This window comes from Trachypithecus francoisi, unplaced genomic scaffold, assembly GCF_009764315.1.
Source record: "Trachypithecus francoisi isolate TF-2019V2 unplaced genomic scaffold, Tfra_2.0 Lachesis_group5, whole genome shotgun sequence".
NCBI lineage: Eukaryota > Metazoa > Chordata > Mammalia > Primates > Cercopithecidae > Trachypithecus > Trachypithecus francoisi.
In genome coordinates this window covers 101248927-101276478 of record NW_022681470.1, presented here as the reverse complement: position 1 = coordinate 101276478, position 27552 = coordinate 101248927, and the positions used below count along the sequence as shown (strand labels likewise).

Here is a 27552-nt window from a genome sequence, read left to right as displayed (position 1 = left end):
GAATGATCTTCCTTGTCCCGGCCCTGCCTACTTTCCCAAATCTATTCATGTTACAAAGCCTGAACTCAAGGGCCACCCCCACTATGAGGGCTTCTGGTACCTTTTTAGTGAGAAAAGCTTACTCTAACCTTGAATTATCACAGCGCTTAATCTGCCCTGTATGAAGGTACTTAACCTCTATCTCCCTTCATTGTGGACATAAGTCCCTTATCTCTTATCTACTAAATGGTAGACGCCTTGACTAAAGAATTCCTGTCTGATTCATGTGATTTTCTTTCTCCAAGGCACTGAGGATGTTTTTACAAAACACAAACCAAATTAATATTTGCTAAATTAATGTAAACATAAAGTGAAAAGAAAATAACAACTTACGGGTGAATAACAGTTTATATGGCCTGAACTCATGTTCTTTTATGTATTTACCTTCCCTGAAAGAACCTAGTGTTCTTCCTGTTGAGTTGCAAAGAAGGAGGACTCCTGGTTCTGAGTCCCAGATCCTCACCCACACCTCGGCCTCAGGTCCAGCGGTGTGCTATACTGGCTCACAAAAGCCAGTTCTGGGCACCACTTCGTTGTGTTCAGTGACATCGTGTTAGTAAGTTGAAATTGGACATGGGAGGAGTATTTACATCACAAAAACCAACAAATGCTACCAATTTGTATTCCACCACCACCCCCGCCCCCACGCCAGAGAGCCAGCTTACCAGGATACCATTGCCCAGATCCCAAATTCTGCCTTATCATAATGCTATGGAAACTTTTGATGCCCAACATCAGAGCCTCATGTGACATAGACTCTGACCCAGCTGTGCCTTCTAGTTTCTTGCTGTGCCCCTCATGCATCTGGTTGGAAGTTGGGAGCCTAATGGAACTCTGGAGTCAGACTGGGATGAGGAATTTGTTGGTTACACTGCCAAGTTTCCTGCTGTTGTACCTTACCTTTCTGTTCTGAGCATGCCCTCAGATAGAAACCATAACCATTGCTTCCTTTCTTCATCTCCACAATTCGGGGCTGGTGGGGTAACAGTTTCAAACTGGCTGTTTCTCTTTTGAATTGTAACTTCTGCTCAAGGTGACACTTGTCAGTTTCTTTGTCCACCAGCAGGAACATGACACGGCTTCCTGACTTCTTCACCTGTAACAACACACACAGATGAGAAACAACATCAACCCCCGAGAACAATGCTGGAGGATAAGAAAGTTTCTGTATGAAGGCACACAGTCTCTAGGTTCAACAAAAGATAGGGGATGGAAGGCCTGAGTTTAAGCTGTTACACTATGTCCTACCAGCTAACTGATATGTATCTATCTCCACTTCTAGAGTTGTTTTCCCTTATTTAAGTATAACCCACCCACATAGGTACTAACTGAGCCCAAGTAGGAGCTGGAATTCAGAAAACCCATAAAGGTACCTAGATAAAAGCTAGAACAGGAGTTTGGAAAAGAAAATAAAGTAGGAGTCCACGTCAAAAAATCATTCTACAAAGAGAAGAGAAGGTTGGTCAATTTTTAAGGTTCCATATGACCTCAAAGGAAAATCTCAGTTATATCCCACTTCCTATTAAAGCATTTCAGTATTATCGGCTCAACAGTGAATTTATTGTAAATTCAGAGGGCACAGTGACACACGCCCATAATCCCAGCACTTTGGGAGGCCAAGGCGGGCAGATCACTTGAGCTCAGGAGTTCAAGACCAGCCTGGCCAACATAGTGAGACCCTGTCTCTAAAAATATATATATATATATATATACAAAAATTAGCCAGGCGCGGTGGTGCACACCTGTAGTCCCAGCTACTCAGGAAGCTGAGGTGGAAGAATCATCTGAGCCCAGGAGGCCGAGACTACAATGAGCCAAGATGGTGCCACTACACTCCAGCCTGGGTAACACAGTGAGACCTTGTCTCAATCAGACAGTTCAGAGGGGGCTCCCAATCCGATACAAACAAGATCCAAAAGGTAAAGTTAATAGTTTTGTAGACCTTATGTGAAATTAGGGAAGGCTTTATTCCAAAACCTGTATTAACACTGCTTATACCACTAGTGAGATACCACTGTTCACCCTTAATATGAAGGGGCAACTCAGCTGGATATTTTTTCCATCATAAACTCATGCTGTCCCCTACCACCCGTCTTCCTGTCACCTCCAATGAGAATAGAGTGGAAGACGGTAAGAAAAGTACCCTTTGGGGCATACCTTTTCAACCACTTCCTGGTGGCTGGCATCCTCTACATTCTCTCCATTCACTTCAATCAAGTGATCATCAGCCAGAACTCCAGCTTTCATAGCCACACCTTGCGGTGTAATATCAGTCATGTATACCCCCTTTTTACCTGGAAGAGAGTAGGGGTGAACTCCATGTGGAGATAAAAGTGACTCCCTCTTGGATGGTAATCTGCGATGCTGACTTCTGATTAGCCCCAGTCCTGTGAATGCCTCCTGATTCCTAGTTCATTTACTGTCCCTAGTGTAAGAACATGTCAACCTTAATGTTACCACACAAATTACAGGCCATGATGCATATAGCATTCTTGGCTATTGCAGAGGGCTGCCTTTGAATGCCTTGCTGGAGCACATATACCCTTTCCCTATGGCATATCAGCCTTGGGTCTGGGGAGTAACACTGCAGAGATCTACATGTTTTGTGGCTGTCCAAGACCATCCTTCTGTTCATAAGTTCCCCTGATAAATTCCAATATACCTACAAACTGGATTTGCCTGCCTTGTTCTTTGGTTTCTGAGCTCCTTCGGCATTCGAGGACTGGTTTGCATACACCACCCTTTCATAGAACACTCCATTGCACAAAAAAAAAAAAGAAATCCAGTGGTAAAGACTTTTCTCCCAATAATGTGAAACTAGAACTTCCAATTTTAGAGCTAACTCAAACAGCCTTTGGCTTCTGATCTAAAATCACAGTTATAGCTCCTGGCACAGAACTTGACACAGCCTTTACTCAGTGGATATTTGTTGATTTGAATAGAATTTCTGAGGTCAGCTAAATGCAAAGATGGAATCTTGGGTGGCCTTGGCCCCTTGTACCAGAAAGCGCTAAACCATACCCACACTGCATTATTGTGTCTATATGCCCTTTTTTTGCATTTGTAGAATCAGAAAGCATCTTTCCCATTCCCTCCTTTTTAGTTTGTACTATTATATTAGCCATCGTATTCTGATGGAGTCATCTCACCAATGTAGGCTAACAAGGACAGGCACAGGAGTGAGGGAAGAACATGAATGCATTTAGGTGGTGAGATTTAGCTGCTACTTACAGAAATGCTGTCAATTCTTCAAAGATATTAATAGAGCAGTTCCCCCTTAACCATGGGGGATTCATTCCACGACCCCCAGCGGAAGACTGAAACTTTAGATAGTATTCCGAACCCTGTATGTTTTTTTTTTCCTGTGCTTACGTACCTATGATAGAGTTTAACTTATAAATTAGGCACAGTAAGAGATTAGCAATAACTGAGCTAATCTTAGCAACCTCAGCATACAATATTTTTTCTTTCCTTATTAAATTGAGAGCTTTTCACTTAATAGAAGAAGCACTTTACAGCCTTTTATTATTATTATTATTATTTTAACAGATGGGGTCTCGCTCTGTCACCTAGTCTGGAGTCCAGGGGCACAATCTTGGCTCACTGCAACCTCTGCTTCCCCGGTTCAAGCGATTCTCCTGCCTCGGTCTCTCAAGTAGCTGGGACTACAGGTGTCTGCCACTGCACCTGGCTAATTTTTGTATTTTTAGTAGAGATGGGGTTTCGCTATGTTGGCCAGGCTAGTATCGAACTCCTGACTCCTGACCTCAGGTGATCCGTCCACCTCGGACTCTCAAAGTGCTAGTATTACAGGCATGAGCCACTATGCCTGGCCACATTACAGCTTCTCTTTGTCATGTCTGAACTGCCAGCATCACAACTGTTGCATTTGGGGCTTTTTTTTTTTTTTTTTTTTTGAGACAGACTCTTGCTTTGTCACCCAGGCTGGAGTGCAGTGGCGCAGTCTTGGCTCATTGCAAGCTCCGCCTCCCGGGTTCACGCCATTCTCCTGCCTCAGCCTCCAAGTAGCCGGACTACAGGCGCCCGCCACCATGCCCAGCTAACTTTTTGTGTTTTTAGTAGAGACAGGGTTTCACCGTGTTAGCCAGGATGGTCTCCGTCTCCTGATCTCGTGATCTGCCCGCCTCGGCCTCCCAACGTGCTGGGATTACAGGCGTGAGCCACCACACCCGGCCTGGGCTATTATTTTTTATTGATACATAACATTTGTACATATTTGTAGGGTGTGTGTCATATTTTGATACCAAGAGCATATATGAACAAATCGTGGTATAATATTTAGGACATCCATCCTTGAACATTTATCATTTCTTTGTGTTGAGAATATTTCAAATCTTCTTACAACGCTTTTGAAATGTGCAATACATTGTTGTTAACTATAGTCACCCCACTTTGCTATCAAACATTAGAACTTATTCTCTCTTTGTGTTTGTACCCATTAACCTAGCTTTCTTCATCCCTGCCCTACCCCACATACACTCTTCCCAGCCTCTGGTATCTCTCATTCTACTCTCTACCTCCGTGAGATTCACCTTTTTTAGCTCCCACATATGAGAACACGTGATATTTTTCTTTCTGTGCTGGGCCATTATTAAGCAAAATAAGGATTATTTGAACACAATACTTTAATACCGCAACAGTTGACCTGATAACTGAGTAGTAAGTAGTAAGACTAACAGGCAAGTAAGCACATACCACACGGAGATGCTAGACAAACAGAGGATTCATGTCCAAGACGGGGCAGGACAGCACAAGATTTCATTACCCTACTCATAATGGTTCACAATGCAAACATTATGTATGGAATTCTCCATTTAATATTTTCAGACCACAGTTGCCTGCAGGTAAGGTAACAGAAACTATGGAAAGCAAAACAGGGTAAGGGGGGACTCCTGTATTTCAACCTAGGCAAGGGATCGCTTGCTAATGACTACATAAATCACTTGTAAGGAATGACAGTAACTTAAATTCTGCTTCCCTAAACATTCAGCATTTCTTCTGCCACCTTGTTATATATTTGTCATGAAGAAACCATTTTCCTCATAGAGCTAACCTAAACTGTTCACCATGTGCGTTAGCACACGAGCCAGATGAGTAGAATCTGAATTATGATTTTCTCTTTTTTTTTTTTACCACTTTACTGATAATAGGCTTCGAAGATGTGCCAAGCTTCCTTTGACTACCCACACCACTGTGTTTAATAGCTGACCAACCTGAGAAATACCCCTTATCGCGAGTTTCCATCTCTTGGTACAGGTTAAATAAGCCTCATAAACTATTGTGAATTTACCACTGGTCTGCTGCTGTACCACTTGCCAGATCATGACCTACCACCAGTGCTTCTCCAGCCCCAGAAAGAATATGGGCAGAGGCAACGTTCAAGAAGGAACCGACTAGCTAACACAGCCCCTCTGGTTCCAACCAATACCCCAGAGCCATGGTCAACTGAACACAGGTTAGTCTGCACCTCTGAAATTCTAGAAACAGAACTTCTAGTGCTTCCTGATGGTCAGGGTTTCTCAAATCACTCTGTACCTCTTAGAGCTCAAAGATGCACCTCAGAACAGGTGGGGCTGAGCCACAGCTGAGGATACTATCAAAATGTTACAGGAGGGTGGAGATTTTTGCAGTATTCTCAGCAAAGGTAACAGTGCCTGGCACATCAGTAGGTGCTCAAGAATTTGTTGAATAAATGAATGACTATCTGGGCACCCAGATTAAAAAAAGACACCAGTCTTACTCAAAAGTAGATATTATGAAAAATCTCATTTTTCTTGCCTCTTATTCCTCATTCTCCCCTTCATTTTCACCCTAAGAGGGCTAGAAGCATCAACGCTCTGACCCCCTGACCTCAAAGAGTCTTCAAGTGTCAGCCTGACAAACACTCAGGGAGAGGAGTGCCCAGTGCCCGCCACCCCCACTGCTGTCCAGTGTCCCTCCCCGATTGCACAGCTGTGCAAGGCAAGGGAAAGGGCAGGGAGGAAGGGAGGGAGAGAGGGAGGGAGGAAAGCTGTTGCAAACTATCTAAAGCAACTGAAAAGTAAAAGAAGAAAAGTCGTTAACCAATAGCATCTTTGTTCTGGAAGCCTGTTGTCTGTGCCCTGCCCCTGCCTCCCCCTACTCCCCCAAAAAATTCTCACCTTGGACAGTTTTCAGAGAGAAGCCATAGCTGCCTCCCTGCTTCACGAGGTAGCAGAGCCGGGGCTGGGTCCAAGTTTGCACGCCTCCATTCATCACAGGGGAAAGTGTATTATCACTCAAACCTTGCTCCTTCTGACTTTGACCCAACTCTTTCAAGTCCACCTGTGTTTTCATTGCTTTCTCATAGGAATCCCCATCCAGAACTAGTAAAGTCACTGAATTCCCACTCTTTCTGACCAGATCCACAACCTAGGAGGGAAGAAGAAAAAAAAAACTTTAATAACCCTCTATCAACTGCCAGAGGGAAATGCTGACCATCTGGCTCAATATCTGGCCCTGGAGATCCTGCTAGTTGACCCCTGACACCCAAGTAGAAGCAGGTAGTTCCTCAGCCACCTCCATCCCTGCCCTCCCGAGATCCAGGTGCAGATTAGGCTGAGCTTCTGGCACTGCTGGAATATAGAGTGTGGTCCAACCCCAGCCCAGAGGCTTCTTACAAGGACTGCCCCTTTCTAGAGAGGAGCGCTGCCCTAGATTGCAACCGTTCCTCCTGAGTGCATGGCGACAGCACAGTGTAAGGAAAAGAGCATGCTTTTGGAGTCAGGCAGAATAGGGTAAGGCCAGACTCTCCCATATATCCTCTGCATGAACATGTTAGCAAGCTAAGTTGTCTGTACTTAGCTACCTAATCTGTGAGATTGTAACATATACCTCACAAGGTCATAGGGAGGACTTAGCAAGATAATGAATATAAAATTGCCTAGCACCATTTTTGGGATGTAGTGAACATGCAATTCATGTTAGACCTGATGCTATTCAAATCCAAGAGTAATGTTTACAGTTCTTGGTTCCTCATAGGAGACTTGATTGGCCAACATAAGGTACAGCAATAAAGGTGTCCTGCCTTGCCCGTGGCAGCCAGAAAAGAACCAAACTCTACTGACCCCCAAAATTATAATCAGCAGAGAAGATATTGGGGCTGAAGAGATCCTGGAAGAGGAGCCCCAAATGTCTCATTCACCTGCGTATGTTCTTGTTTGTCCACGAAGACACCATTGATCCTAAGCACTCGGTCTCCATCCTGAAGGCCAGCCTTCTCTGCGGGGCTCCCCTTCTCAACCACCCGGACCAGGTGGCCTTCGGTGTCCTTCTCAATTCGCAGGAAGAAGCCATAGTTTTGCCCTTCTTGCTTGGACAGTTTACATTCTCGGGGGTTGAAGGTGGAGGTCATTTCTGTGATGAAAAAAAAAAATTAATAAATCCATGGAAAAGAGAAACTAATTGGAGTGAGGACCCCATCCTCCATCTCCTATAATTCTATTTTCCAATCACCAAATCTAGACTGCTTGGGTACACGCTGGGGGCACAGGAGGACACCTTCCAGAACGTGCTAATGATTTCCAAATCTGTTTCCCCAAGGACAACCTTTTCACTAGAGTTTCAGACCCACATATTTTACTGGGTACTGGACACAGATGCTGCCATTTCAGTATCTCCAACCAAACTCCTCTTTGTCCTCTGACCTAAAGAAATTAAGTCCAAATATATGAACCCAAAACTTTATGACAAGCCCACTCTCATTCAAACATTTGAAGAGCTTTTCAAGTTCAAGGAATCATGGCTAAATCTGTAGACAAGACGGACCCATACCTTGCCTTTCCTATTGGGGAACATAGTTACATTCCCATAACCACACGTGGTGAGTGTCATGCTGGGGAAGAATGCAGTGATAAGGGGGAAAATAACAAAGGGTCTTGGGAATAGGGAGCGGGATGGGAAGAATTAAGAAACCTTCCTGAAGGAATGACACTTCCAAGAACTGAAGGATTAGTAAAAGCTTGGTGAGGTAGGACAGGACAAGGAAGAGCTTAAACCATTAAAAAAGGCAGGCGCAGTAGCTCACTCCTATAATCCCAGCACTTTGGGAGGCCAAGGCGGGCAGATCACAAGGTCAGGAGTTTGAGACCAGCCTGGCCAATATGGTAAAACCCCATCTCTACTAAAAATACAAAAATTAGCTGGGCATGGTGGCAGGCACCTGTAGTCCCAGCTACTCGGGAGGCTGACGCAGGAGAATCACTTTAACCCGGGAGGTGGAGATTGCAGTGAGCCAAGATCATGCTGCTGCATTCCAGCCTGGGCAACAGACTGAGACTCTGTTTCAAAAAAAAAAAAAAAAAGACACCAGGCCTTAGAGATTGTCCAATATGTTGGAGATGCACTAGAAAAGACTGTTCCGGCCCCTGAAGTCTCTAGCCAGAGCACAGCAGAGATGCCCCATAGAAAAGGGATTCCTGTGGCTAGGTCGGGGCTCTCCCTCCCAAACGCTTTGTCACCCAGGCTGGAGTGCAGTGGCGCAATCGCCGCTCACTGCAGCCTCAAACTCCTGGGCTTAGGCGATCCTCCCACCTCAGCCTCCTGAATAGCTGGAGCTAAAGGCGCATGCCACTATGCCCTGCTATCTAATTTTTTTTAGAGACAGTGTCTCCCTTTTTTGCCCAGGCTGGTCTCAAACTCCTGGGCTCAAGTGATCGTCATGCTTCAGGCTCCCAAAGTGCTGGAATTACAGACATAAGCCACCATGCCTGGTCTGAAGCAGCTCTATTTCCATTCATCCTGCCCCTCCTGTTGCCTCATGGCAGAGGCAAGGTCCTGAGCCATAGGAGGAAGACAGGACAAGTGTAAAACCACAGCTGGGGTTCCAACACCCAGTTATTATTAAGGGAAAGACTTCTGCCAGTGCCGCTGACACCTGCTGGCTGAAAGCTTTTTCTTTTATAGGAGAATAAGAACAGGGGCCAGAACAGCAACAGGCTGATACAGAAGGCAGAAGGCTCACGAGAGAGCCCTGGAGTCTGCTCTTCACACCACCTGCAGAGCAAGCCCTCAAGTTCCTCTCATCACAGTTCCCTACCTACAAATCAGAATAAACCACCTATCTCTTCCCTCCTGGAGGGACAAGAACAGATGACCATACAGGATATGGGGGAGGGTGGAGAATAGGCCACAAAGTACTCCATGCACCCTAGAAGCCATGCTGTGATGATTCAAGATAGCCATGCCTGACCATGCCCATGGAGACGTACAGTACAAATCGGACAGAAAGGCCTCAACTGCCTGATACCAGGCTTCTCACACGGTCTCCGCAAAGTCGGAAGCCCATGCTGCCAGTGGCACAAGTGACTAAGCAGCCATGAAAGAAATAAACAAACAGACTCCCCATCGAGCATCAAGGCAAGAAAACAGCGAAGCCACACTCACCAGTGGTCAACACCAGCACCTTGGGAGAGCTAGGCAGCTCTGCCTTATCAAAAGCCATGACCAGCTGCCAGGAAACCACCACTCTGGGATGAAAGGAGAAAATATGGCATCACCAGAGTTGAGTCACATCCAAGCCCATTCCAGCTCCCTCACCTTTCACTCCTCTTTCTGCTGATCCCAACCTGCGAGCATCAGTTCAGTTTCAGCTTGAGTTCACATCTACGTCCAAGCTCACCTGTCGATCCCTACGCCTTTCCATTTCATAGGGCCAAAAGACCTCAAAAGAAAAAGAATCAGAAAAGAAAGACGACGTCTCAATGTCCTTTACGGGGAGGACCAGACAATAATTACATAAATGAATAAGATCATTTCAGATAATGACACTTGCTGTGAAGAAAATAGAATGTCAAGCAAAACATATGAAGCCCTCTTAAACTTGGGGGTAATTATTGGAGAACCTCATTCAAATCCTACACAATTTAAAATAAGTCCTTACAATCAGAATAAGGCCAGCAGATACTATGTTTTCATCAAGAGATGAGGCTGTTTGTGATCAGCATGTGAATGCTTATTTCTAAGGCACGCACACCCAAGATTCAGCAGTCTCACGCTCTGCAGCGCCAACCACAAACTCTTAATCTCTTTGTTTGTAGGCCAAGGATAGAAAGTGAAACCTCCTCACTAGGAGAACCAGCCCTGTGTTTGGAGAGAGGGGAAGAGACAAAGGTTTTCCTGTGTCTCACTGGAGACCTGTGAGCCTGACACACAAGGAAACACAAATCACTGTTTCTTGGCAGAATCTCAAGTTGACATTTTTGTTTGGAGTTTTCAAACAGCCCGATGGTGATCGCTCAGATCTGCACCTATGGCTTTGAAGCCTTAAGCATTCAGGGTCAGTTCCTTTTTTGGCTGTTTGAAGCCAGAAAATTAAAGCCACTTTATACCAATAGTGAAATGTTACCATGCTGGTGGGCAAACAGCTACTGCTGCAAGCCCCCGACTGCCTCCTGCCACTATGTACTCCCCACCACACAGCCATTAATGGATTAACGCTGTGTCCATCCATCTGCATGTACCCAGGCCAGACTGATTAAATATTTACACCCCCAGCTGCACCAATGGGGAAAGCAGACCCAAACCTCAAAAGTCTGGTCTTACATGGGACCCTAAAACTATCTGTTTCCTTTGCCATCTTGCAGAAAGATGATTCATCTAGGAGCCAGGAGAGCTGGGCTCTGGTCTACCTCCAGGCCTGGTTCTGTCTAGTCCACATCCTGGTGTTACTCTGGCCCCTAATTCAGAGCTAGGGTATGTCTCTTTCGCAAGACTCTGTCACTGCTCCATGATAAGGATGCCTGGGACTCTGGAACACAGGGCCTAATTAGGAAGGGTCTTTGTATTTAAGGATACTCTTTCCTACTTCTTCAACCCCACCTCATCTTCTGCCTCCTGAGAAAATCTGGAGATCAGACCCCTCTGGTGGATAGACACAGAAGAAGTGAAGGCCTATGGATTTCTAGACTATCATTAGCAGAAATCATCTGAAGCTGGAGTCCATTAAATCCAGCAGGTTTTGTTCCCCAGTTCAAACAGCCAAAATACATGGTGGTACACACCTTTAGTCCCAGCTACTCAGGAGGCTTAGGTGGAAGGATGGCTTGAACCTGGAGGCAGAGGTTGCTGTGAGCCAAGATCACACCACTGCACTCCACTCCAGCCTGGGCAACAGAATGAGACCCTGTCTCAAAAAAAAAAAAAAAACTGGAGATGAAAGAAAGCTATAACCATTCCTGAGCTCTGGGGGAAAAATCAATAGTTGACAACAAAGTTGTTTATCTGTGGGAACGAGAATGAAGTGTTGGCTGGCAGACAGGAACCGCTCGGGGGTGAGAGCCAGTGAGATTTTTTTTTCCACCAATTTTATTGATGAAAAAGCTAATTATACTATTAACTTTGCTTTTTTCCAAAATGATTAGATTAATGCTGCCAGGGAAGAGAATAATGGGGCCACAGTCAAGAAGAAACATTAGATAGCTTTTAGAAGTTAAGAAGGTTTGGTAATGACCATGAAAAGGAGGGTGGTATGACCTCTGGATATGGCAGAGTAGAAAGAACTAAAGCCACTGGTCTATTTTCCATAGGAAAGAAATAGCTGGTGGGACCTAGGTGACTTCTTCCAAGCCCAAGGCAGGCCAAGGACTCTCAGCCCCCAGACAGCCACCAACAGAATTGATACATGAGATCCTTAGCACCACCCTCACCAACTCCTCTGCACAGAAAGCTGGAAATCTGAGCTGGGAGCTGCTCCTGAGCACTCTTCATGTAACTCCTATAAGCTTCCAGGTGTTATTTTGAAAAGGAATTCTAGACCGGGTGTGGTGGCTCACACCTGCAATCCCAGCACTTAAGTAGGCCAAGGTGGGTGGATCACCTGAGGTCAGGAGTTAGAGACCAGCCTGGCAAACATGGCGAAACCCTGTCTCTACCAAAAAAGACAAAATTAGCCGGACATGGTGGTGCACACCTGTAATCCCAACTACTCGGGAGGCTGGGGCAGGGGAATCGCTTGAACCTGGGAGCCAGAGGTTGCAGTGAGCCGAAATAGTGCCAGTGCACTCCAGCCTGGGCGACAGAGTGAGACTCCATCTCAAAAAAAAAAAAAAAAGGAAGGAAGAAAGAAAAGGAATTCTGTGCTGGGCACAGTGGCTCACACCTATAATTCTAGCACTTTGGGAGGCCAAGGCAAGCGGATCATGAGGTCAGGAGATCGAAACCATCCTGGTCAACATAGTGAAACCCTGTCTCTATTAAATTAAAAAAAAAAAAAAAATTAGCTGGGTGTGGTGGCGCATGAGGCAGGAGAATCACTTGAACGTGGGAGGCGGAGCTTGCAGTTAGCTGAGACCGCGCCACTGCACTCTAGCCTGGTGATAGAGACTCCGTCTCAAGAAAAAAGAAAAAAAGAAAAGGAATTCTGGAGCTGCTAGAGACCAGAGAAAACATGGGCCATGGGGTAAATAAATTCTTCTTCTGAAGAAGGAAAATAAATGGCAACTCCTTGAGGAGTGAAGTCAGCAGAATAACAAGATCTTCCTTCATTTCCTCAGTCCTAGTTGTCCACCCATGCCCAAAGACTTCAGCTGTCTAATCTGAATAAGCAGAAAAATTTAGCTTCTGTAATCCCAGCACTTTGGGAGGCCGAGATGGGCAGATCACGAGGTCAGGAGATCAAGACCATCCTGGCTAACACGGTGAAACACCGTCTCTACTAAAAAATGCAAAAAACTAGCCGTGCGAGGTGGTGGGCGCCTGTAGTCCCAGCTACTCAGGAGGCTGAGGCAGGAGAATGGTGTGAACCCGGGAGGCGGAGCTTGCAGTGAGCTGAGATCCCGCCACTGCACTCCAGCCTGGGCGACAGAGAGAGACTCCGTCTAAAAAAAAAAAAAAAAAAAATTAGCTTAAATTGTGTAACTCTGTAGACTGTGTCAGGTGATGCTAGCAATAATAAATCATGTCATTTGAAAACTCTCTATGGCACATTATCTCATTTAATGCTCACAATCACCTTACAAGTTTGATTCTCAATCCTAGCTGCCCCTCAGAATCACCTGTAAGATTTAGAAAAATCGATGCTTAGGCCCCACCTCAGGTCTAATGCAGACCAAAAGACCTAAACCAGAGCAAAGGAACTAGAGCTTAAAAATCACCCTAGGCTGCCTCTGACTCCTCCTGTCTCCCCTCAGCCTCAGGATAACTCCTTCCCTCATGGGTCACAGAGGAATGTCGAGATTGAGTGAACTAATCACAGCCACCCCGGGCTCACCTTTATCCAACCTGAGAGGCCAAGGTGGCAGCCTGATTAGGAGAAGCTCTTGGTCACACTGTGCAGTCCTCGGGATCCTGTGTGCCCACAATCAGTGCCCCAGCCAGCAGGATAGGAGCATGTCGCAACCTGCAATCTGTTCCTTGTGCCTCCCTCCCCAAGTTCTAGTTCTGAGTTGGGTGAGCATAGAACCAAGCAGATAAAACAACCTTTTACAGTTCACATGGGCTCTTTATGCTATGAATTAAGTCTAGGGGATTGCTCCCCACCTCCCAAACCTAAACGTTAAAAGCTGAGGCCGTTCCTCATCCTCCTCCAATCCTATGGGCAGAATCTACCCAGGATTGAGGCCCTACCTGTCATCCTGTGAACCCTGGAGAAAAAGTGATGGTTGCCAGATTTACTCCACAGTTCTTTGCTCCCTACCAATCTCTTCCCTTTCCCAAACAATTAGCTTCTTCAGTTAGCATGCTGGGGCAGGTGAAATCTGTTTGGGATCATGAACATAGTTCCTTCTATTTTCCACTTCAGCATCAAGAAGATATACTACCCAAACCTGATTTCATTTGTTCATGCCACAGGCATCTGCCCCTCACTTATATGCAAAACACTGTCAAGTGGTTGATAGGATAAACTTATACACCACCCCTATTCTCAAGAGACTTTATAGTTGAATAGAGTTAAGAAAAAGTTTTAGAACAAAAATAACTGGCCAGGTGCGGTGGCTCACACCTGTAATCCCAGCACTTTGAGAGGCCAAGGAGGGCAGATCATGAGGTCAAGAGATCTAGACCATCCTGGCCAACATGGTGAAACCCCATCTCTACTAAAAATACAAAAATTAGCTGGGTGCGGTGGCACATGCCTGTAGTCGCAGCTATTCGGGAGGTTGAAGCAGGAGAATCGCTTGAACCAGAGAGTTGGAGGTTGCAATGAGCCGAGATCGCGCCACTGTACTCCAGCCTGGTGACAGAGCAAGACTCCGTCTCAAAAAAAAAAAAAAAAAAAAAAAGAAAAAAGAAAAAAGAAAGAAAGAAAGAAAAATATCATTGTGAGCAGAGTATAAGTGAGGTAAGACCTACAATATGAAACAATTAAGGAAACCTTCAAAATTAGGCAGGACTTGATTTAAACCCTAACAACAGATGGATGACATTTCAACAAGTGCAGAAGGACGACACCATTTTAGACACAGAACAGTGTGGACACCATGTTATGAAAGTGGGAAAGTTTGCCAGGTGCGGTGGCTCACACGTAATCCCAACACTTTGGGAGGAGGAGGTAGAGGTGGGCAGATCACTTGAGGTCAGGAGTTCAAGAGCAGCCTGGCCAACATGGCAAAACCCTGCCTCTACCAAAAAAATACAAAAATTAGCCAGGTATGGTGGTGGGCACCTGTAATCCTGGCTACTGAGGATGCTGAGGCAGGAGAATCACTTCAACCCAGGAAGTGGAGGTTGCAATGAGCCGAGACAGTGCCACTGCACTCCAGCCCGGGTGACAGAGTGAGACACTGTTAAAAGAGACAAAGAGGAGGGAAAAGAGGAAGGAGGGAGGGAGGGAGGGAGAGGGAGAGAGGGAGAAAGGGAGAGAGAAAGAGAGAGAAAGAGGGAAAGCTTGGGTGTAGTCAAGGAAGAGCTAAAACCCAATGTGGTTGAAGGACAGCCAACAGAAGGGAAATCATGAGTGACAAATTAGACTATAAAGGCCATTAATATCAGCCCAAGGGATCTGGCCTTAGCTTGGTGGAAAGGGGCACCACTCAAGGCTTTTAAGCAGAGGAGTAACAGGATCAGAGTTGGGTTCCAAGAATGGCAGGTAGGCTGGATTCAAGCAAAGACACACTGCAGAGAGGCCAGGTAAGAGGCTGTTCTCAAAATCCTACTCACACGTGATAAAGGGCCTGACACACATGGCAGCCGTCAGAATAGAATGAAGGTGACAGGCCGGGCGCGGTGGTCAAGCCTGTAATCCCAGCACTTTGGGAGGCCGAGACGGGCGGATCACGAGGTCAGGAGATCGAGACCATCCTGGCTAACACGGTGAAACCCCGTCTCTACTAAAAAATACAAAAAAAAACTAGCTGGGCGAGGTGGCGGGCGCCTGTAGTCCCAGCTACTCGGGAGGCTGAGGCAGGAGAATAGCGTGAACCTGGAGGCGGAGCTTGCAGTGAGCTGAGATCCAACCACCGGGCGACAGAGCGAGACTCAGCCTCAAAAAATAAAGAAAGAAAGAGAGAGAGAGAGAGAGAGAGAGAGAGAGGAGGGAGGGAGGAGGGAGGGAGGGAGGGAGGGAGAGAGAGAGAGAGAGAGACAAAGAAAGAAAGAAAGAAAGAGAGAGAGAGAGAGAGAGAAGAGAAAGAAAGAAAGAAATAAAGAAGAAAGAAAGAGAGAGAGAGAGAAAGAAAGAAAGAAAGAAGAAAGAAAGAAAGAAAGAAAGAAGAAAGAAAGAAAGAAAGAAGCAGAATGAAGGTGATAGAGGTTGAGGAACTACAGAGAGGACTAAGTGACATTGTAGTAACTCTTCAGCCTTGTCCCCTCAGATTTCTCCATGCAGAGATGATCTCAGACAGAACAGCTGTGACAACACAGATGTCCAAAACACTTCTTTACACTCACCATGACAAGTGTCCAGGAGGAACAACAGGTGTGCAGCACCCAGTCAGTGTCAGGGCCCATAGGCTCCTGCCACACTTCCTAATGACGGCTTACTCCCCTGGCATGTAGTTTTTTTGTTCTGGTTTCACTGTCATGAAAGCTCCCCTGTCACAGAGCAGCAAATGCACAGTTAAGTCTTCAGAGGCCACAGCTCAATTTGAACACAACTGTGCTTTGGGCTCCTCTTAGTCCAGGCATTGTAAGGACACTGGACGCTCACTTATTCTGCCTGCTTCTCCACAAGGGCTAGCTGAATACTTTCCCTGAACTAATGACCCTGGCTCAGTATTTTCTACTAACCAGCCTGGATAGCTTTCCTACTTCAAGCCCTGAACTCCCCTTCTATTATAGACTGATTTTTGCCCCCAACTTCCAATTCATACATTGAAGCCCTAATCCCCAATGTGACTATACTTGGAGACAGGAACTTTAAAGAAGTAACTAAGGTTAAATGAGGTCATGAGGGTGGGACCCTAATTCAACAGAACTGGCGCCCTTATGAAAAGAAGAAAAGACATCAGAGATGCACTTGCACAGAGAATAAAGCCATGTGAGGACACAGGCAGAAGACAGGAGAGGGGCTTCCAAGGACACAAACCTGTTGACACCTTGGACTTCCAGCCTCTAGAACCGTGAGAAAATAAATGTTACTTAAGCCACGCCTTCTATGGTCTTCTATTACAGCAGCTCTAGCACCTTCTGAGGAATGCTGCCCACCCAGGCTGTGTGTTGGAAAGGGAATGTGTCAAAGGAAACTGAATTCATGCTTTGGTGACTGGCAGAAATGTGATGCCATTAAAAGATGGTGTAGGCACGAGGAATGAGATGGCAACGTCAGTTTGGGGTAGGTTTCAATTAGAGGACTTGACAGAACATCACCTAGAGCTCAGGAGCTGCTGGACTAGAGTCTGGGTTTGGGACCATCTGCACAGCAGCACTACGTGAAGCCCATCAATGAAAATACGAAAGGAGGAGGGGCCAAGGATAAAGCCTTGTGCAATACCTATATCTAAGTGATAGGAAGATGAAACAAAAAGGCCGACGCGGTGGCTCACACCTGTAATCCCAGTGCTTTGGGAGGCCGAGGTGGGTGGATCATTTGAGGTCAGGAGTTCAAGACCAGCCTGGCCAACTGGTGAAGCCCTGTCTCTACTAAAAATACAAGAATTAGCCGGGTGTGGAGGCACGCACCTGTAAGCCCAGCTACTTGGGAGGCTGAGGCAGGAGAATCACTTGAACCCGGGAGGCAGTGGTTGTGGTAAGCCGAGATCACACCACTGCACTCCAATCTGGGCAACAGAGTGAGACCCTATTCCAAAAAAACTAAAGTTGGGGTGGGGGGAGCGAGAGAGAGAGAGAGGGAGGGAGGGAGGGAGGGGGGCAAGAGAGAAAGAGAGAGAGAGAGAGCAAAAAGGAATAATCAGAAATCAAAATGCCAAAATTTCAGTGTCATCAAAACTAAAAGAAGAATTTTAAGATGGGATAGTTAACAATGCCAAATAATGCTAAGAGGTAGAGAGAATGAAAACAGAAAATGCCACTGACATTCAGAAAATGGAAGTCTGGGCCTGATAAGACACTAAGAAGCAAGTGGATACCAAGTAAGAGAGGCAACAAATATTGATACATTTGAGAAGAGATAAATGAGAGAGTTGGAGCAGCAGCTGGAGGGAAAAGCAGGATTGATGGATGCTTTATTTATTTATTTTTATTTTATTTTATTTTTTGAGACAGAGTCTCGCTCTGTCACCCAGGCTGGAGTACAGTGGTACGATCTCAGTTCACTGCAACCTCTGCCTCCCAGATTCAGGCGATTCTCCTGCTCAGCCTCCTGAGTAGTTGGGATTACAGGTGCATGCCAACACGCCCAGCTTTTTTTTTTTTTTTTTTTTTTTTAGTAGAGACGGGGTTTCACCATGTTGATCAGGCTGGTCTCAAACTCCTGACCTCATGGTCCGCCCACCCCAGCCTCCCAAAGTGCTGGGATTACAGGCATGAGCCACTGCGCCCGGCCTGGATGTTTTTATTTTTAACATTAAGGAAATGATCGGCATGTTTCTGTATCAAGAGATGATATGGAGAACATGAAAACTGGGATTAGCCTTGATGATCCTTGATGATCTTCTCCGGGGGCAGGAGAGAAGTAGAAAAAAAATGGGATAAAGAAGAAAACAAGGTCACTTACCTCAGCATCAATCTCTCCTATGAAATAGTTGACAAAAATCAGGAACTTGGAGAATATGGAGCAAAAGTACCACAGAAAAATAGTCTCTAGGGTCAAACAGGTAAATCAGTGAAGGTGGCCAGGAGGGGACGGAGGAACAGCTGCTGCTCTTCATGAGAAGACAACTGCATGAGGAAGAGGAGACCAGCATGCCACCTTTCAATTTTCAAGAGACTCTGGAAATCTAGGTTTACATAAAATGTCCCCATTAAAAAAAAACTGACAGCTATTTCAAACTTAAAAGAAATTCTATGTAAACCAAAACAGAATGGAGCCCCCAAGCTGGCGGTGAACTAAGGCTTGTGAACTAAGGCAGTGAACGAATGGCCACAGCATTAGTTCACTACAAAGAGTCAATGAATTGAATTTAAATGTCTAAGAAACAACTTAGGTTAAAAATATAAATATAATAAATGTGGAGCAGCAAGTTTATTTTTTCTCACAGTAATATACATCAAGAATAGAAAAGGAAAGTGGTAACTTTTACCCTAAATTGGGGCTTAACATGTTTTTAAAACGTAAGAGTAGGCTGGGTGTAGTGGCTCACACCCATAATCCCAGCACTTTGGGAGTCCGAGACTGGTGAATTACTTAAGGTCAGGAGTTCAAGACCAGCCTGGCCAATATGGTGAAACCTCGTCTCTACTAAAAATACAAAAAAAAAAAAAAAAAAATAGCCAGGTGTGATGACAGGCACCTATAATCCCAGCTACTCTGGAGGCTGAGGCAGGAGAATTGCTTGAACCCGGGAGGCGGAGGTTGCAGTGAGCCGAGATTGCACCACTGCACTCCAGCCTGGGTGACAGAACGAGACTATGCCTCAAAAAATAAAAACTAAAGGCCAGGGGCAGTGGCTCACGCCTGTAATCCCAGCACTTTGGGAGGCCAAGGCAGGCAGATCATCTGAGGTCAGGAGTTTGAGACCAGCCTGGCCAACTTGGCAAAACACCGTCTCTACTAAAAATACAAAATTTAGCCAGGCATGGTGGTGGGCGTCTGTAATCGCAGCTACTCAGGAGTCTGAGGCAGGAGAATCACTTGAACTGGAGGCAGAGGTTGCAGTGAGCCAAGATTGCGACATTACACTCCAGCCTGGGCAACAAATGAAACTCTGTCTCAATAAAAAAATAAATAAATAAAGTAAATAAGTAAATTAGCTGGGCATGGTAGTGCATGCCTGTAATCGCAGCTACTCAGGAGGCTGAGGCACAGGCATCGCTTGAACCCGAGAGATGGAGGTTATAGTGAGCCAAGATTGCACCACTCACTCCAGCATGGGCGACAGAGCAAGACTCCATCTCAAACAAACCCATAAGTGTAGGATGTGAGGATTTCTAGATTTACAAGGAGCACAGAGCTGGAATGAAGGGGGCTGTCACCAGCGATGGCCAGATGCAATGAACTACCATCAGGAAAGAAAGAGCCCAGGTACTGTCATCTCTGCTCATATTCCAAGGTCTGGGACTTAGAAGTGGCAGGATTATTCCAAAAATATAGTCATCTACACCCGAACCCACCATCACCTTATCTAATAGTAATCAGGAATCAATTACACAGTCAGTATCACACCACGAAGAAAACAGAGCCTCTCCCCACAAGGCACTTATGTAGCCAACACGCAATCCATGAAAACACTAAACCCTAAAACCTTAGCAGGGGCCAGGCACGGTGGCTCACGCCTGTAATCCCAGCACTTTGGGAGGCCGAGGCAGGTGGATCACCTGAGGTCAGGAGTTCGAGACCAGCCTGACCAATGTGGTGAAACCCCATCTATACTAAAAGTACAAAAATTAGCTGGACGTGGTGTCACACACCTGTGGTCCCAGCTACTCAGGAGGCTGAGACAGGAGAATTGCTTGAACCCAGGAGGTGAAGGTTGCAGTGAGCCAAGATCATGCCACTGCACTCCAGACTGGGCAACAGAGCAAGACTCCATCTCAAAAAAAACACTTAGCAAGACTGCTGGTGAGGAATGTTTAACCCTAATTACTTTGACTGTGGAAGGGTATCTGATTGTATAATCTAGTGTGAAACCATAGAGTAAGTTATTTCTGTTTCATTGAGGGATAAGGAAAAGAAACGGCAGGGTCTCTCTGGCAACATTCAACCTAGACATTATTTACTTTCCACTGAACTCCGCGCTTGCCTATAAAACATTCTGAACTTCAGCAAGAAAAAAGCAGCATTCTCAGGATGCTTGACCACAGTGTGCACTTTGAGGAATGCTGTTCTTGCAGCACTTGTATGCATCTGTGTAACAAGAAAGAAGAAAACAAACCCACTAGACTTTTGTTAGGAAAATACAGTTGGTGGAGACTGTGCAATGTTAAGTCAGCAACTATAGACAGGCTGAGAATTCCTTACAGGCATCAGCCCTGACTCCAAGACTTCATGCCTCACACCAGCCATGGCTGGCCTCTTCAGAGTCTGCCACAGAGCCTTGGCACATGCCATTCCTTTCAACAGCATAAGGAAAATATCCTGCTGTATCTGAGCTGGTACTGACTGATGTCTCTAGCAAGGAAGAGATAAAGACAACTCAATTTCAACCTTCTTCAAATATATTTTACCTAGAACAGATCCTATATTTTTATGCAGATCATATTTAAGGCTGCCTGGATTTCTCCTTTGAAAAGCAAGGCATATGGAAATTCAAATACTCAAGTGTATTTACTTCAAATAGTTAATATCAAAAATAGAAGGAGAAGCAGGGCTCTAAAATATGTACTTGCTTAGTGTACTTTCCCATTGTGATAGTTACTGGTCTTAGCCAGAGAGAACTTTCAAATGTGAGAAATCAATGAAATCTATTCCATTGAGAATTATCTGGAGAAGAGTGATCACAGACCCACTGAGTAGTTTTTATTTCTCATTTATGATCAAGAATGGAATCTACTTATCTCAAAGTTCATTTGGCCTGTTGATACTAAGTACCTTCCCTACCCCCAGCCACCATAAACAATACTTCATCCTATATGGCGAGACTCTGGGCTGGAGTTCAAGGCCTTTCACAGTTGGATTGCTTATCTAAGAGTTTTGTGAGTTGGGAGAGGGATGGAGCCAATATTGTGTGGAAACAGAGGCACCCACAGAGAGAGGACATCCTCACGCTGCTGATAGAACTAGTACCTGAAAATAGCTCAACCATCCTGAGGGTCAGCTGAGACAAGGGTTTTCCCCAAATCGACATTTAGTGTTACATGACTTTTTGAACTTGCATTTCTACCCCCCTCACATTTTTTTTGGTATATCTAAACTACTACAAGAGTCCTGCCTCAAGACAAACTTTCTGACCCTGGTTTTTTTATACTATACTCTAAAAAAAAAAAAAAAAAAAATCACTCAAGGAAAAGAAGTTCAAGTTTCTTGCTCAGGCACTGAGGCTCAGCATAATCCAGCCCTACCTCAGGCCCCCAGCTCCTCAGCAAGCCCCAAATGGTCTATGCATGGTCACCCACACGAGCCTGCCCTTTGCTCATGCCCCATGCTCTGCCTGGAATCCCTTCCCCACTTCTGACTACTTATTCACAGTAAGTGCTAAGTAAACATTTTTTCCAAGTGAACAAAGTTAAGACCTACCATTTTCAAGGCTCAGTTGAAATTTTAGATTATATACAAACCCTTCCATGACCACCACAGTCTGAAGGTATCATTTCATCTTCTGAATTTCAGTTATTGCTCATATACTTAACAAGTTCTATGTGACACCTGCTGCAAGGCAGGTATCAGCGTTCAATCCAGAAGAGCTACCATCCTGCCCTGAAAGAGCCCGGAGTCCAGCGGGGAGAGCTATGAAGTATAACTGCTGAACAACGGTGTGGGTGCTGGAATATTTAAATACAAAGGCTTTCTTATTGTTATATGTATTTATTGAGCTCCTACTAGCATTAGCCTAGGTACTTTTTGTGGATTCTGATTCAATCCTAATGGGCCATTTTACAAGGAAAAAGAAAAGAGACTTTGAAAAGTCAACTTGGTTTCCCCTGGCTATTTGGATAAGCAGAGTCTGGATTCAAACCCAGTTGAGTCTGGATTCCTTCCACCATCTACCCTGCCTCCCAAGCCTGAGGTGTAGAATGTATTCTGGAAATACGTGTAGTCAGACTGGGAAGAGGAAGCCATCCCAGGCAGAAGGAACAGCACGAGATGCGTTCCCAGAATGGCGAATGGTTCAGGAAGGTCAGAACACAGTTACATGTTGAAAAAAAGAAGTAGGTTAGACTGTGAAGCACCCCGGACTCAATCCAGTAGACTACAGAGGAGCTTCAGGGTCCATGTCGTGTGTCCCCAGCAAGATAAGCTGTGTGTGTGTGTGTGTGTGTGTGCGCGCGCGTGCGCACGGGACAGGGGAACGGAATCTCGCTCTTGTGGCCCAGGCTAGAGTACAGTGGTGCGATCTCGGCTAACTGCAACCTCGGCCTCCTGGATTCAAGCAATTCTCCTGCCTCAGCCTCCTGAGAAGCTGGGATTGCAGGTGCCCCCCACCACACCCAGCTACTTTTTGTATTTTTAGTAGAGATGGGGTTTCACTATGTTGGCCAGGCTGGTCTCAAACTCCTGACCTTAAGTGATCCACCCTCCTCAGCCTCCAAAAGTGCTGGGATTACAGGCGTGAGCCATCGTGCCCAGCCAAGACAAGCTTTCTTAAGAGCAGGCACCACAGCCCCTTTCTGTATTTTCACACCATCAAGTTTGTATTCAATACAACTGGTGGAAAGCCCACGGGCTTTTCTGGATCATTTAGTTTCACGTCCCCAGTGGGACCCCGTGGTTTTATGCAGCTTTATGAATGCCGACTATCTGTGCCTCCAACAAGGCTTGGCAACTCAGAAACCAGTGACCACCTCAGACCAACAGCAAACCTCCTCTAGTTGCCACTAAGTGGGCTAGGGCTATCTTTTCTACTTATCAAAACTCCTGCCATTCCCTGGGTTCCTTCATTTCCGGGGATCATGTAATAGCAAAGCTGTCTGAAGATTATCTCAATAGCACTTAAGATGTGCTAGGCACTATGTGCATTCGTTTAACCCTCGTAACTTCTGGAACTAGATTCTAATATGCCCATTTGACTGATGAGGAAATAGAAGCTTAGAGAGCAAAAGTCAGTCTGATCTAGAGTGCAGGTTTCCAATCCCAATGCTCATTTTCTTAATCACTTAGCCATGATACCCACCAGGCAAAGAGATTAAGGAAATCTGGGCAGTCCCTCATGAAGAACCAAAGAAAGAAGTTGCTGAGATCTTGAGGAAAACACGTCCAGCTCCAGCTTGCCACTCTCATCGCACCCCTATGCAACGAATGCAAGAATCATTTCACTAAGATGTGACCAGAAAAACCCATTCCCACGTGATTAGACCCTGGGCTTCAGATGCCCTGAGAGAGTATTGGAGTCCTTCAACCTCCTTTCCTGAGGAACACCTTATCAAAGTCATCACCATCTGCATCATCTATTCTTCCAGCTCCTTCCCTGCCACACCAATTCCATTTATGCAAATGTGTTTGTGCCAGGTAGTGCTCAAGGGGCTGGTAATACAGCAAGTAACACAAATGATAAGATCCCTGCAGTCTTGAAGCTTAACATCTGGCAAAGGTGACAAGTAAAAGAGATGATTTTTTTTTTTTTTCTCGAGATGGAGTCTCACTCTGTCACCCAGGCTGGGGTGCAATGGCACAATCTTGGCTCACTGCAACCTCTGCCTCCCAGGTTTAAGCCATTCTCCTGCCTCAGCCTCCCAAGTAGCTGGGACTACAGACGTGTGGCACCATGCCCGGCTAATTTTTGTATTAGTAGTAAAGACGGGGGTTCACCATGTTGCCCAGGCTGGTCTCGAACTCCTGACCTCAGATGATCCACCTGCCTCGGCCTCCCAAAGTGCTGGGATTACAGACATGAGCCACTGCACCTGGCCAAAATGAGATGATTTCTGATGGTACATGCTATGAATGATAGATACTGGTGGCATGGAGATGGGAGGCTGTTTTAGAAAGTCCTTCCTGGGAGGTGACATTTGAATTCATACCCAAATGACAAGGAGCTACCCTCCAAGGCTCCAGGATCTACCTTATACTTGGCCAACTGAAAAAGACATTAACGATGATCTGGTCTCAACTTCTTATTTGTCAGTGAGCAAACAGAAGCTCAGTGAGATTAAAAGACTAGGACAAGGTTTCCCAACTGACTGCAATTTGTTTCTTCTTACTATTCTATAGAGACTTTCAATATATACATTTGACATCTAGGCATCTTAAGTTGTGTTTTTAACACATTCATGGTTTTTTTTGTTTTTGAGACAGGGTCTCACTCTGTCACCCAGGTTGGAGTGCAGTGGTGCAATCATGGCTCACTGTAGCCTCGACCTCCTGGGCTCAAGCAACCCTTCCATTTCAGCCTCCCAAGTAGCTGACACCACAGACACATGCCACCACACAGGATTAATTATTACTTTTTGTAGAGACGGGGTCTCACTTCATTGCCGAGGCTGGTCTGGAACTCCTGGCCTCAAGTGATCCTCCCGCTTGGGCCTCCCAAAGTGCTGGGATTACAGGCATGAGCCACCATGCCTGACCACACATTTGTACTTACAATTTTATTTTCAGTACACTCTTGGGGAAAAAATGACAGGCCTTCACTTGATCGATAATGAAATCGAGCCTCCAGTTGGCTGAGTAGTTTGTCTAATGGCCTGTCACTAGCAACTGAATCAAAACTCTGATGATTTGTATTCTAGTCCTGTGTTCTTTCCCCTGGGTGAGAAGTAGCTGCCTAGTCAGTGGTCTATGAATATAAGACATCATTACCAGCAACTTCACACCCTATGGTGCAAAGAACATACAAAAGTCAAAGATAAGCACAAATTACTGTCATAACACAGAAATTCAAAGACCCTGAGTAATTTGCTGCAGACTTCAGATGACTGGACAATCATGGCCTGAGGCAGTCCCCGCTATCCCCTCTTGCCTTCTGGGTACAAGACTGAAAGCTGCCCTGGTGACACATTGCAGAGATTTTAGTAAATAAAGAAGAATGTGTTTCTCAGAGCCAACCCCCAAATCTTCATAGCTGGATCCAACCCAGACCGGGAGTCTTCATAGTGAGTGAACCCTTAGATGAGTGTCATATTTAAGTCTCATGAGTCTTCTGCTTAATAAATAAACTACTAGTGGTTCCCAAACCTACCTGCACTGATCAGAATGATCTAGGAGAGTTTTCAAATAAAGATCTTTCGATTCACACAAGACCTGGAGACTTAGAAATGCCAAAGGTGAGAGCCTGGGGAATGTATGCTTTAAAATTCAGCCAGCCTGGAAATTCACTGGTTTTTCTCATGTCTTAGTGCTGCAATGTAATACAGAGAGGAAAGATGCCTGCTTTTATTATCAAGTGGGCCAGCTAAGTTAGGCTGCATCCTTTAAGGGCTGCTTCCAGAAGAGTCTTCTCTGCTACCCAAGGGCCCTGTACCAGTAGGAAGGTCCTGGGCGTATCCGCCTGGTTACCTGTGAAGTCGGTTGTCTCATTCCCTTTGGCTGCACATCAAACCCCCGTACAACCCAGGGAAAGCTTTTTCTGAGATCGGCTTGCCAATTTCTTTGTGAAGCAGACCCCAGCCTGCAAGGGTGAGGGGCCTCTCCAGCAGAAAGAATCTCAGAGTGTGGATCATCTCTCACCTCCAACCACCGCCAAAGGGGCCTGGCTCCCTCCCCATGGGATTCTTCTCTGCCCTAGACAGCCAGCTACTGGCTTGGAAAAAGAGAAAGGGAAAAGGAAAAGAAAGAAGGTAATTCAGGCCCCAGTGGCCAGCACCCTCAAGGACACGAGCAGTTCTTACCTGGAGATGGAAGACGAGCGGCTCTGTTCGTTCGATCAGGAATTCTGTCTCTGCAGGTGAGCACTAGGCTTGCAACTCACTGGACTTTGAACAAAGGTTGATTTAAAAGCTAATGTATTTAACAGGGACATGTGGTCTGAATTCAAGTGACCTCTGTCCTGCTTCCTGCCAGCTGGCTGGGCCCTGAGCTGGAAAACCTGACAAACCTCAGCAAACCAAATGCTCTGGCCCACCTGCCTGGCCCTGCGGGGAGGCTGCTGCTTGCCAGACACTCCCAGAGAACAAGGAGGAGAGAGAGGGCGAAGGACAGCCAGGGAGGAGGTGCTTCCACTTTCCTTGGTACTCTCCCTTTGGCAGATGCCTTGGTCACACCCAACCAACCCCCAATCCTATTAGGGTCCTCCAGTCCCCTATCCCGGGGTCGGGGCCGAGACTCATACAGGAGCATCCTCAATCACTGAGGCCTCCTCAAGGAGCAGTAGCCTGTAATACTCCCACCCAGGAGGCCAGTAAGCCCCAGGAAATGCGGCCAAGCGTTCAGGGCACCCATCCTGCTTCCCTCCGCCCTGGATTCTCACTTGTGTGCTCCCTAGGAGTTTAGCAAACAAAGCCCTTGCTCTTATGTCCCAGGCTTCCTTCTTATCCACTCTCTCCCCTCTCTTTTTTTTCTTCTCTTTCTCACCTGACGGCGCTCTTTCTGTTCTCCAGCCTAGTGATAATTGTCTTCCCTTCATACACTCAGAGTCTCTCAGGCAAGCCCAGCAGGGTAGGCGGAAGACATTTTTACAAACCCCTCCATCCTGCTGCCTTGCTGCCCGAGAAGTAGGCTGGTGCCGGTGTGCTCAGCCCCCAGCCCTAGCCAAGATCAGCAGCTGATTCCTATCAGCAGCACCCACAGACAGTTCTAGCACTGGCCTTCTCACTGACCTGGATCCTCAGCCCACACTGCAAATCAGGGCAAGAGATTGCTCCCGGCACTCAGGCAAAGCAAACCACAGGCCGAGGACTGGGTGACCTCACCCCTCTTCCACCCACACTGCAAAGGCCATTTGTCTTTGCTGGGCCTTGGCTTGGCCCCCAACAAAGACATGACCTGAGCCAGTGGATAAACGGTTTAAAATGACAAACACTGAGCGGCTTCCTCATACCAGCTTATCTTCCTCCACCTCGGAGCTAAGCCCTCTTGGCTTCCTCTATATCTTTCAAAGCAGAAGGCAGAATGGGAAAATCTGGATTTAGGATCAGAACACCTGAGTTCACTGTAATCCCAGCACTTTGTGAGATCGAAGCGGGCAGATTGCCTGAGCTCAAGAGTTCGAGACCAGCCCAGGCCACCTGGTGAAACCCTATCTCTACAAAAGGTTAAAAAAACGCCAGGCATAGTGGTACATGCCTGTAGTCCCAGCTACTCTGGAGGCTGAAGTGGGAGGATCACTTGATGGAGAGGCAGAGGTGCAGTGAGCCGTGATCATGCTACTGAACTCTAGCCTCAATGACAGAGGGAGACCCTGTCTCCAAAAAAAAGAAAGAAAGAAAGAAAGAACACCTGAGTTCAATTCT

The 27552-nt window shown here is 46.1% G+C and overlaps 1 protein-coding gene and 1 long non-coding RNA gene across 10 annotated transcripts in view; one reads left to right on the top strand and one right to left on the bottom strand.

Moving 5' to 3' along the window:
* The window catches only part of PDZK1 (PDZ domain containing 1), a 36311-nt gene extending 9397 nt beyond the window's left edge, over nt 1-26914 (bottom strand). The window contains exons 1-7 of one of the 9 annotated variants that reach the window (XM_033197882.1): nt 26675-26914; nt 25993-26076; nt 18128-18213; nt 7223-7434; nt 6201-6450; nt 2197-2333; nt 940-1135 (exon numbers count right to left, since the gene is read on the bottom strand). In XM_033197882.1, coding sequence (XP_033053773.1) covers nt 940-1135; nt 2197-2333; nt 6201-6450; nt 7223-7432 — 793 coding nt within the window. In that variant the 5' untranslated portion in view covers nt 7433-7434; nt 18128-18213; nt 25993-26076; nt 26675-26914. Of the gene's footprint in view, nt 1-939; nt 1136-2196; nt 2334-6200; nt 6451-7222; nt 7435-9462; nt 9487-9615; nt 9637-15903; nt 15927-18127; nt 18214-23339; nt 23360-25343; nt 25365-25992; nt 26199-26674 lie in introns of those variants that run through there. The other 8 variants (XM_033197879.1, XM_033197881.1, XM_033197880.1 and 5 more) reach the window with 8 other exon arrangements.
* On the top strand, nt 4184-7478 carry LOC117075533. The gene is made up of 2 exons (XR_004434035.1): nt 4184-5515; nt 7060-7478. It is a non-coding gene; the product is annotated as an uncharacterized LOC117075533 (long non-coding RNA).
* Nucleotides 26915-27552: the final 638 nt, after the last annotated feature.